Source organism: Podarcis gaigeae (genome assembly GCF_964106915.1).
Source record: "Podarcis gaigeae genome assembly, chromosome: 13".
Lineage (NCBI taxonomy): Eukaryota > Metazoa > Chordata > Lepidosauria > Squamata > Lacertidae > Podarcis > Podarcis gaigeae.
Window position 1 is genome coordinate 8,418,054 of NC_139689.1, and position 12,097 is coordinate 8,430,150.

Here is a 12,097-nt window from a genome sequence, read left to right on the forward strand (position 1 = left end):
TTCTCTCTGACATCTGTGTATCTAGATTTATCGGCTCATTTAAATATTTGTCAAGTTTGTACTGAAATACACCACTGAATGCTCAGTGTAAGGGGACTATGATTTTTTTTTTTTAAATCTTGTATTCCTGGAATCGATGGAACATTTTTAGTTACAGCTAAACAACTATTGTTAGGTCTGATCCAAAGCATAATCCAGTATAAGGATCTATGGCTTTGGGGACAACCTTAACTTTTAAAGAGTGAACATTGCAATCAAACAGATTGAAATAAGTAAGAATATGTATGATTTACCTGAAGTGACGGTCACTAGGGTCCCTTGGCCCCAGTGAGTGAAGTAAGCATAGTAACACAGCACTTAATTCTCCACTGAGAGGTGTGCAAAATCCTAAATAGAAATTGCTAAAGTATATTCCCCCCTTTACCTGCTGAGACTGTGACGAGGGTTCCTGGGCCCCAGGTGTCAAAATAACTAAAAAATTCATTGAATATTAGCTATCCACTAAGTGGTCCAAGTTCAGCCTGATCAGCGTACTAACAATATACAGGAGTTTTTCATCAAGCTAAGACAGCGGTCATGCTTATATTTCATTTCTTCTTGAGTGCACTCAAAAAAAGATCAAGATTAAATACTTTTGCTTGCACTGTAGATAGAATTAAGCTGTGGCACTAGAGAAGTGAGACTTTCCACGGGCATGAGGCATATTTTCCCTAGAGCTTAGAGAACCCATAAAACAGCAACAGAAGAACAAACCAACCCTGGTAATGGAAGAATAAAAAAAATTCCAAGCAGCTTTTCTAAGGACAGAAATAACAAGGGCTTTTTGTTCTTACCTGTAGTGACAGTGACTCGGGTCCCTGTTCCCCAGTATCTCAAGTCATCACACTGGTTAGATCTCTTTCTTAAGATGCACAAGAAGTTGACCCACCCGGTTTATGCAGAGAATTAGGGGGCTTTCAAGATTAAATGTATTCCCACACTCAGTGGTTTCGGACCTCAAATACTGATATGTGAACAAGTCCTAATGACTTTTGGAGAATTTACCCATAAGGAAGAATGTTTAGATGTGAGGCTTAGGCTTCCATCTTTTCAATAAAAAACTATTAATTACACATGCTTATAATAATTTAATTCATTGGCACTCCTAATAAATAAATGGAAATTCTCACATTTTGCCCAGGATAGGCTATAATCCAGACTCCAAACTATTCTGCCACAGCCCTGCTGACAAGAATCAGATACTCTAGCTTGCATTGAATAGGTTCTGAACTGCAGCATTTATCTATGGAATCTCACAAAGAATTCTATTCCTTTAAAAAAAAGAAGAAGAGCATTGTAGCTCTTGAAAGAAAACAAATGAAACAATTGACTCCTATTCCTTATGAACCTTTGACAGTAAATTGGGTTTGACGGCGACCTATTTCTCCAGAATTTAAGAGAACAGACAGAAAGTGATCTGCTTAGGCAGTGATCTGCCTCAAACATTTGAGAGATAACAAAAATATTACCTGAAGTGACAATCAGCTGCGTTCCAGGTCCCCAGACATCGAAGTACCAGTTGCACAGAGATCGTTCTAACTAGCAACTTGGCACAGAAACTTAATTCTGCTTGGACCTTTTAGCAACACTATTTTGGTCTAATGAAGAAATGCCCCACCCACACATTTTGGCTTCAAAACAATTTTCTAGATCTGTTTTCAACCTTTCCTATGGTTAATTTCAAACTAAGCCACGTAGAAGACCAGCAATATTTTTCACAATCACAAAAAAAATTAGACAACATAAAAAGTCCTCTGACCCGCCACTTGTTTTTTCAGAATTAACTGAGCATTAACTGAGACTTAGGCATTTACAAATGGTCAGATGTTTGTGCAGTTCACTGGTGAGAAAAGTATTCAAAGAAATCTCTTAGAGATGGTTAGCCAAACAGATGTCTCAGCAGTGAAACAGACATACATTTTAAACAATGTCTGAACAAATTTTGAGGTGAAGTTCTGCACAAAGGAACATTGGAAGAAGCCCTTAGTTGTCACTGTCTCAAAACAATTGCATTTCATATGACACAGATATACTGAGATAATGAAAAAAAAGGTTACAAAATAAGTGAGTAAGAGTAGGAAAAGCTTTTTACCTGATGTTACGATCACCATGGTTCCTTGGCCCCAATAATCAAATGGGTAGCACATTAGGGTTGTTTTGTACTTCCTCTCTACAAAAACCACTTAGGAACCGACATACCTTCGCAACAATCTCTCTTTAATTTTTATATTTTATTTCATTATAGATGGAAGTAATTTGGCCTGAAAACTGTCTGCAGAGTGCTTCCAAAAACTTCAGGAAGACTGCCACCAAGTAGGAAATTTCAGGAATGAATTCACTGAAAGATTTTTCCAGCTGGGTGGGATATTTTAAAGCCTTCTAGAGCATTGCAATGTCTATTGGCCTCACCAATATATTGGGCAATGTGCTTAACTCCAGCCTCTCACCTTAATGCAGCATTTATTTCTCATAAACTATGATCTCAGTCTATATATGGCAGAAGTGGAGAACACTATGAAGCCTTTTCCTAATAATTGGCATAGCATTGATTATTCCAAAATGCCTTGGAACTTTCCCCCCTTTTCTATTTAAAGAAGTCCAAATTTTTAATATTAACCTGGGCTGTATTTGACTGTTTGAGCTTCTCTCTATTACAATGAAACACAGAAAGTTAAGCTGATGATCGACATGAACACCCCTAACCTGGGAAAACAACCTAGATCTTAAGAACTATATGAGTGAATAACATTTCAACCTCTGTTTAGTGACTTAAAAGCATGCAGTTTCAAAGCCAGGGGCAGTCAGCGATAATTGCAATGAAATTCATGCAACTGAAAACTCATACAAAGCCTTCTCAAAAAATAACAAGACATTCTGTGGAACTGATGTGCAGTGGCTTACCTGATGTGACGGTTACCAGGGTGCCTGGTCCCCAGCTGTCAAAAGCACCCCAGTCACACAGTAAATCTCTCCCCTCGGAAATACATGCAAAAATGCACCCACTAGTGCAAGTGGCTTCTTCTTCTTCAAGACCCTGGTCAGATCTAGCTGTGTCCCGACACATGAGGAACAGGCGGTAATTTTTCTGACAGTTATTTATCAATGCCCCATGTCCGAATATGGGTTCTGTGGCATCTAAGCCATATTCCACCAACACATAACAATAGCAACAATGAAAGCAGAAAACAAGCACTAATTTAGGACCTAGGAAGTTGCTACAGTACATCCCATTCTGGGATGCTGTGGCTAATTTTGTGTCTATGTGTGCAAAAAAGCAGCCTATATTAATCTGTGAAGTTGCAAAGAGTAAAAGGAAGATTTTTGTCTTACCAGAAGTAACGGTGACTGCAGTCCCTTGTCCCCAGTAGTCAAAAGCACCATAGTAGCACAGTTGTATCACTCCTAACAGGATGTCTGCAAATACTGTTTACTTAGTTTGAATTTGTGGGTGAAGCTCACCATGAAGGCAGAGCTATTTTGAGTAGATAATGTGCATTATCTTGATGGACCTTTAAAGCTCCAAAACAAGGCTGCAATACACCATGCCAAGAATAAGCCTTGCTAACTTACTTCTGAGTAGAAGTGCACAGGATTGCATTCTACTGTACATAGTGCATCTTGGCAAACCGATGCCTGTTGTAAGGATGCCCAGCCTTTCAGATTGCTGACCAGAGTACTTTGGAACTCTCAAAATACTTTTCTAGAGCAACCTTCATGAAGCTGAGGAAAAGCTGTGGGTGGGTGCTCAAGAGACCGGACAGCTACTACAATTTTCTGTAGGTTGCACATCAGCTAAATCTAACAGGAGATCCGTGATCAGATCTTCCCATGGTTTTTCCACCTCTCTCTGGCGGCCCTACTCTTTTTCTGAGGAAAATGCCCTCCTCCCAAAGCTGCCATTTGCTCTGAAAATGAAAACTTTGGCCACCTGTTTCAGACACATTTGGACACCAAAAATTTCCATCTCTTTATAAACACAAATTGACTCCCTTCATGCCTCCAGTTCCCCCAGCCCTCCAATCCTAGTTAGCTGACTTCCTTGGCTAGTCAAAATATCTTGGCAGTCTTTATAATGATAGTCTGATTTGAGTTGATAAATATAATTAACAATGTACTTGGCACCAGTGGTTAGAGAATTATATGTAGATTGATTTACCTGTTAGCTGATGTAACAAACGGCATTTCCTTAATACAGCAGTTTGTCTAAAACACGGCTTGTTTGCATTGAAATGGCATTTCGCAAAGATTCTAGCTAATAATCTCTAAGAAATTCTTGGAAAGTGTGGCAGAGAGAAAGGGGAAATGATTGTGTGTGTGTGAAGTTGGCAGATAAATAAGGATCCAGGTGGGGGGACATGAGAGCTGCAGGTATCACTGAGCCAATAACTGTGGTAGCACAGATCATAACTCTGTAAAGGAGAGGCTCAGTGAGACCACCTTTGATCGATCAATAAATGTGGAGTTACTTTAGAAAGCAGAAGAGAACACCATTGCATGGTACAGCAAAAAGTTTCCTGCCATTAACCACAAACATTTTTTTTAAAAAAACCAACATCTCTAAGAAACATCTGGGCATAGTCTGATATAGATACAGCTTAAAAGAGCCAGACCACAGACTTTATCTAGAATCTATCATGCTTCCTTTGTATTTATTTTTTTTAAAAGAAGGCTCCGATATGCCCTCTCCTCGCCACAGATAATTTGTTCTGTTCCTTTCTGATAGGAAGGTAATGATTTCTCCTTTTTGTTAGATAACAGCCCAGTTTTGATAGTTTTGTGTTGAGTTGGGAGATTCATATTTGCACCTGATTCCCAATACATGCATTATTCTGAGAGGTGGTTCAAAAGTACATACAAATTACATTGATAATTGGCTTATTGCATCACATATAAATTGCGCTAATAAAAGTGTTACTACATCCTTCAAGCAATATGGTGAAAAAGTGCTTTTGTGTTGCTATAATAATGCCCCCCTTTTACATTTTTTTTTTGATATTTTTCAGATTTTAAATTTCTGACCCCAATGTTTGAGAAATCTGAAACTCCTCAGAAACCACCCAGTTGAGGAGAGGCATTGGACCAGAGGTCTTTGGTCAATCGTCCTTTTGCCATGCTACGTATATGGTGACTGGCAATACTGTCACAATCACAACACACATTTAAAACAATATAAAACTACTTTAAATAGTCATAGTGCTATTCTTCTAGAAAAAGAGGCGCCGGAACTCACAATGAACATCTCATTGTTCTTTATAATGGCAATGGGCCCACCTGAGAAGTGCTGGAACTGGATTCTGGAGAGTTCTGGTAAGCTCCGGCTGAAAAAAAAGACCTGACTTCCCCCAATGAATTCTGGGAGCTGACGTTTGTTAAGGATGCTGATAATTATTCGAAGACCCCTATTTCCCTCACAGAGCTATAATTCCAAGAGTTCCATGTGAAGAGGGATTGGTTGTTAAATCACTCTGGGAACTATAATTCCGGAGGGGGAATATGGAACTCCTATTCTTTGGGATTCTTTGGAAGAAGACATGACAGTTTAAAGTAGTATCATAGTACTTGAAATGTATGGGGTGAATGTGGCCTTAGGTAGACAAGGTAGCTGGGTACCCTGATTTGTTGAGGCATTTCTTTGCTTATTGGCATTTTAATTGAATTATTTATTAGAAAAAGCCACTATTCATCCAGAGAGGCCCCATGTTAAAGGTAGCTAAATGGAACTTGTTCACAGGCAGCACTCATTTGAGTCCCAGATCCAAGGTAAAGGTAAAGGACCTCTGGGCGGTTAAGTCCAGTCTAAGGCGACTATGGGGTTGTGGCACTCATCTCGCTTTCAGGCCGAGGGAGCTGGCGTTTGTCCACAAACAACTTTCCGGGTCATGTGGCCAGCATGACTAAACTGCTTCTGGCACAATGGAAAACCGTGATGGAAGCCAGAATGCACGGAAATGCTGTTTACCTTCCCATTGCAGTGGTACCTATTTATCTACTTGCACTGGCATGCTTTCAAACTGCTAGGTTGGCAGGAGCTGGGATAGAGCAACGGGAGCTCAACCCGTCGCGGGGATTCGAACTGCTGACCTTCTGATTGGCAAGCCCAAGAGGCTCAGTGGTTTAGACCACAGCGCTACCCACGCCCCTCCCCTCCTCTCACCCTGCCTCTGAGCTTCCAGAGTTCATCTGCTCAGCTGGTGATGTAAACAGCATGCAGGAATGGTTGGATCTTTGCTTGATCCAGCAGTTCTTCTGCTCTTTTGATCATCTGCATTACCCTGAAGACAAACAGCAATAGCATTGTTCTTTGTCGCAGTACAGATGCACTTAACAGAGTGAATCTAGAAGCTTCCTCTATTTATGTCCAAAGAGGTTTTCGTAGGGGAATGCACCACTGTGCCCCATCCACAATGAGTCAAGCCTTGACAAAAACCATTGTTTTTCTAGTGCATTCTTGAATGCGATGCTTGTGGACACTAATACTTAGCCAGCTCTCAGGACGCACCGGCTCAGTCATTCCAAACTAATATGCTCAGTTTCGCTGCAGTCTTCTTTATAAAGCGTGAGTGCAGTCCACCAGCCATGACTCGTAATAACTGTTTGCTCTCTGAAGATTTTTTTGTCGCTCACAAGCAATGTTTTCCTATATCCCCTCATCACGGTGCCCTTCAGCTGGTGTCTCACTGTGAGCCATAGCAGAGCAAAAACCTGTTGGGGGGGGGGGGGGACTGTAGCTATTCTCACATGTGTGCCATCAGCTGTCCGGGTGCTGAATTTAGATGGGTAACTTCAAGGCCTCTGATCTCCCAGCTTATGGATCTTTACCTTCAAAACAGACTCAGGCTGAGTAACCTTTTAAATAAAAATGGCCCTGTAAGGCCCTGTATGGCTTTCCTACACATTACCTTTAAATGGAGCAAATATTTTAATAAGCTGCTGGTGTGAATAGGGCGGCTGCCATAAAGTTTGGCACTCAGCATACTGCCCTTCCCAAAGGAGCAAAGGAAGAGAAGGCTGCAATTTAGTGACAGAGTTGCATCATAATGATTTATGTGTATTTTTATTCATTTCTGGGGATTGTCTTTTGGTTCTCTATGATGGATTTCAGGATGATGGCACTAAAAACCCAGACTTCAGCCTGCCCATTTGAGGGAGGAGCTTTTGGTACCAGAGAACACCCTCTTTGCCCTTGCACACATCCCAGCAAGCAGTTTTTGTACTGAGATGTAGCACTGTGGCCCATTATATTCTCCCACAATGGTTCGTACTAGAACTAAATCTTTTATCGCTGAGTGAGGCAGAGTATCATTGTTTTGGATGTGTTTGTAATATTTCAGCCCTAAGTGATGAATTCTTCCATGGAAATAAACACAGCATGTGATGAAAAATATTTTATCAGTGGGCTCAAATTTTTATCATCTTAGATAAAACAACCAACCCACCAACGACAACAACAATGACATGCTTCTAACCCTTACAGTTGAAAGTGTATTAAGGACAGTGCATGGGTAAAGATCAGAACTAGCTGTAATGGGATTTTAGGAGTGAGGATGTTGATCCGTGTCTGAGGATTACCCTCTCCCTGGGCCTTCTGAAATGCAACAATGCATTTACTGATCATGTTAGTATCCCACTTCCAACAAGGAAAATGGAAGACGATCCCTCATTTTATCATCACAACAACTCTGTGAGGTGGGTTAGCAGGGGCCTGAACCCAGAGTTTCCCAAGACAATCCCCATTGCTCTATCCATTAAGTTGCTCTCAGTAAGGGCTCTCAGAAACAGAATGCCAGTGCAGCCATTTTAAAAAAATGACCTGCTTTCGAGCACACCCTTAAAAATATGCCCTCTTTCCTCTCAATGACATAAATCACATGTAAACATACATCCTTTATATCTACTCAGCCACCTATCCATCATTTCTCTATATAGTGGTACCTCTAGTTACGAACATAATTCGTTCTGGAGGTCTGTTCTGAACCTGAAACTGTTCTTAACTAGAGACTGGCTTTCACTAATGGGGCCTCTTGCTGCTGCTGCACCGCCGACACACGATTTTGGTTCTCATCCTGGGGCAAAGTTCTCAACTCAAGGTAACTCTTCCAGGTTAGCGGAGTTGGTAACCTGAAGTGTTTGTAACCTGAGGCATTTGTAACTCGAGGTACCACTGTATACCTTTCCTCCAAAATCTATATAACACAACTTGCCACCTAATGCAACATCACTCTTTTCCTTGCTCCCTTCTTTCTCTGTCTTATCATTATTTACCTCTACATATGCCCTTTATACCTTGATAGTCATAGCATCTCTGGATATATGAAGCTCACTTTGCCACCAAAGAAACCCACAGAGAAGGCACTAGGGAATTAAAAAGCCATTTCTTTATCCCCCATCCCCTTTCTCAAGGTCTAAAATTAATCCTAAACAGGAAGTCTGTTTCTGCTTCCTCCCACATTTGAAACAGGAAGCCAGAAAAGACCCTGAGGTTGATTTTGGAGATGAGATGAAGGAAAAATAATATGTAATGAATGTTGGGGGATGGGGCAACAGAAAGGGAGAACATCCGCTCTGCTTTCTTGAAATTAGCTAAAAAGAAAGTTTTCAGAATGGGACTCCGAAACAAGTCATCCAGCCATTTTTGAGGTGGAAGAACGACTACCAAGTAACATTCCCCTGAGCTTTCATGTGACCAAAACATTGTAACTAGCAAAAGCAGAAACCCTAATCAAGCCTCTCATTTTTTGCCACCCTCATTTCAACTATTCTTCTTAACTACTTTATACACTGGCTTGTTTCTTTTTACCAGGAAAAAAAACCTGAACTAAATGCAATGATGCAAATGTAGCCATTTAGCATAATTTATTCTTTTAGCACTAACAATCACACCATATCAGGTGGCAGGGTTTAAGTGAGCTAGAAGATGCATGGTCACGCTGCATCCAACTATGCATTTTCTAGGTAACATATTGTGGTTTACTCTTGGTATTTGTATGAGTAGAAATCACTGTGCTGCCCGGGGCTCACAATGATACAAACCCTGACTAAAAACTCCCCTTCTGCTCTGGACCACAGCCTGTAATATCCACGAAGACCCTAAGTTGAAGAAATGGGTCAAGGCGGAAAGCTGTCTGTGGACAAATGCCAGCTCACTCAGCCTGAAAGCGAGATGCATGCCTCAACTCCACAGTCGCTTTTGACTAGACTTAACCATCCAGGTGTCCTTTCCCTTTCCCTTTTTTGCTTTCTTAACAGGATAAACTGGCAGGCAGATAAATATGCATGTTGATTTAGGAAATCTGTCTATGCCCATGTATAGATTTCTAGATTTACAGATGCTCAATCATGGCTTTTAGAAAAAATGTCAAAATGTTCTTTGTGAGAGCTTTGCTAAGCGTTGGGTGACTCCTTTCATTTGATCTTCCTTTTTTTCTCCTGCTGTTTTTCATAAACAGTAGCATCCATTACTATAACCTACATAGAAATATGTGATTCATAAAACTGTAGGTGGTTTCCCATTCCCCCATGTTTTATCTTGGTTTGTATGAAGTCCAGGTGATCCATTAGCAAAACATGAAGGTTTATTGAGTCCATAGGAGGCCACAGCAAATGACTGCATCACACAGTGTGCAAGCCTATCCTACAGGTTGTAAGCTTTTCATGTACAGTATTGCAGTGTGTACAGTGACCCAAGCCAATGCCAGAAGCATAGGTGTGTGTTATCTCTGCATAGGAGCTTCTCCAGTTCCGTCTTTTATGGTCTGATCCACATAGAAGGAAAAATGAAATGGTAAAGTGCTGAGATGGTACAGTAGACTAAATACGATGGACTCCTTGGAGACATGTTTATTACCGATTAGATTTACTGGTTCCCTTTTTGCCACGGCAACCCAAAGCAACTTACAGTATTCTAAGCAATTAAAACTAGCATCAAAAAAATTTAAAAGACAATTCTACTTTAAAAGAAAAACTAGATTAAAACATACTATCCATGCAAAAAGACCATAGATAATTAAAAGCCAAAGGCCTGATGAAAAATAAATGGTTTTGCCTGGCTCCTAGGGATATGTAATGATGGTGCCAGGTGAGCCTCCCAGGGGAGAACCACTGAAAAGGCCCATTCTTGTGTTGCCACCCTCGGACCTCCCATAGAGGGAACACATGAAGAAGGTCCTCAGATGATGATCACAGAGTCTGAGTAGACATCTGGCAACACCAGCTGCTCCTATTGCTTTAAGCCCCTCCTTGTCCTTGACCATGGAGACAGCAGAGAAGGAGTCAGGGGAGATTCCAATGGCACGACTCTCTCTGGAACAGTCTCTTCCTTCTCTGAGCCTTCCTGCCACTCTTCCTCCGCCTAATCTCCTCCTGCCTCTGACTGCCCCCCTTTTCTTCTTGACTCCCTTCCTTCACCAGCTCCAACTCCTGCCCCATGGGTGGCACAGAGCCCCATAAATGACTGGCTCTTTTTCCTGGATCATCCTCCTGCCCACTGCCTCCTCTGACCAGAACTTGACCCAGTTAGCCTAATTCCATGGGTGATTAACCTAAACAGGGTTCTCCCATTTTGCTGGATGGTTCATCTCCCCTGAGCCTCCCATCTGGCTCCACCAGACATTTGGAAGTCACTGGCTGGCTTTCACAAAATATCGGATGGATGCATTAAAAAGAAAAGAGAAGAGAAGAGTTCAGGGCTTTGCATGTTTAACCCCCCTGTTCCCAATTAGTTAAATTTATCTCATGTGGCACAACTGAGGAGAAGAACTGCTATCAGGTCTTCACTGGTGGACCGTTGAATTAACTCATTACATCATCTTATCTTCCTAAGTCTCAGAATAATATGTTTTCCTCTGGTAGTGTAAGATGCATTTCAAAGGACTTGGGGACAATGGCAAAGAATAGCTGGATTAAATATGTTGTCAGCTGTCCATTGCCCTAGTCCCCTAGTCCTTTTACACAAGGCAAGCTGGAAAAGGACCTGGCTGTGTAAGAGAAAACAGCTGCTTTGCTCGTGGGCAGTCCAAGCAATTTTTGTACAGAGATGTTTCACTGTGGTAGAGACTCACTAAGAGAGCTTCAAATGATCCGGTGAGCAGGTCCCACAGTGGCATAGGCAAGTCCAAAAACCTCTTGGAGAAACATCATTATGGATGCTGGGGAGAGGTGCCGGGAAACTTGAAACCACATATGTCCAATTCTACAATGGAAATAAATTGTGTCTGAAAATGAAATGGGCAAAACTTCATCTCTCTTCCTTGTTTTGTTCTCTTTTATAATATTAGCAGAGATTTGTGTTGTCCACATTTCCATGCACGCAGCAAATTTGGAAGCAAAGAACTTAGCTGCCAGAGCATATTAATTTTATGTTTTCTTTTTAAAGGACAGATTTCTAGCCTTTTATGAATAGGCTCAAAAATCTTTTAAAATTATTATTATTATTTAAAAAACTTATATTCTTAATCATTTTTATACAGTCATACCTCTTGTTGCATTTGCTTCAGGCTACGTGTTTTCAGGTTGTAGACCGCGGGAAACCCGGAAGTACTGGAACGGGTTACTTCTAGGTTTCGCTGCTCACGCAAGCACAGAAGCGCTAAATCGCATTTTGCGCATGCACAGAAGTGCCAAATTGCGCTGGCGCAGACACGGTGCTTCAGTTTGCAAACGCTGCAGGTTACAGCCATGCCTCCGTCATGGATTATGTCCACAACCCAAGGTTCCACTGTATTAATATTTGACTAAAATAGCTTGACTAGACTGTAGCTTAATTTCTCGCAGGGAGGGAACCAGGCAGACAGCCTTCTTAGTAGTGGCACCCGCCCTGTGGAACGCCCTCCCATCAGATGTTAAGGAAATAAACAACTACCTGACGTTTGGAAAACATCTGAAGACAGCCCTGTTTAGGGAAGTTTTTAATGTGTGATGTTTTATCGTGTTTTTAAAACTCTGTTGGGAACCGCCCAGAGTGGCTGGGGCAACCCAGCCAGATGGGCGGCATAATAATAATAATAATAATAATAATAATAATAATAATAACAGCAGCAGCAGCAGCCTCCATTTCTCCTGG

General features: G+C 41.3%; 1 protein-coding gene and 2 gene segments (V, D, J or C); all 3 read right to left on the reverse strand.

The window, feature by feature from the left end:
- LOC310828869 (Ig mu chain C region-like) overlaps positions 1 to 344 on the reverse strand; it is an 89,906-nt gene extending 89,562 nt beyond the window's left edge. The window contains exon 1 of the C gene segment in view: positions 294 to 344.
- Positions 1 to 12,097, reverse strand: part of LOC310828753 (uncharacterized protein) — a 274,212-nt gene that overhangs the window by 41,557 nt on the left and 220,558 nt on the right. Inside the window, exon 3 of the mRNA XM_083706516.1 lies at positions 1,509 to 1,578. Within this exon, the coding sequence (XP_083562642.1) occupies positions 1,509 to 1,578 (70 nt within the window). The remainder of the gene's footprint in view (positions 1 to 1,508; positions 1,579 to 12,097) is intronic.
- LOC310828875 (Ig mu chain C region secreted form-like) overlaps positions 1 to 12,097 on the reverse strand; it is a 1,309,992-nt gene that overhangs the window by 14,584 nt on the left and 1,283,311 nt on the right.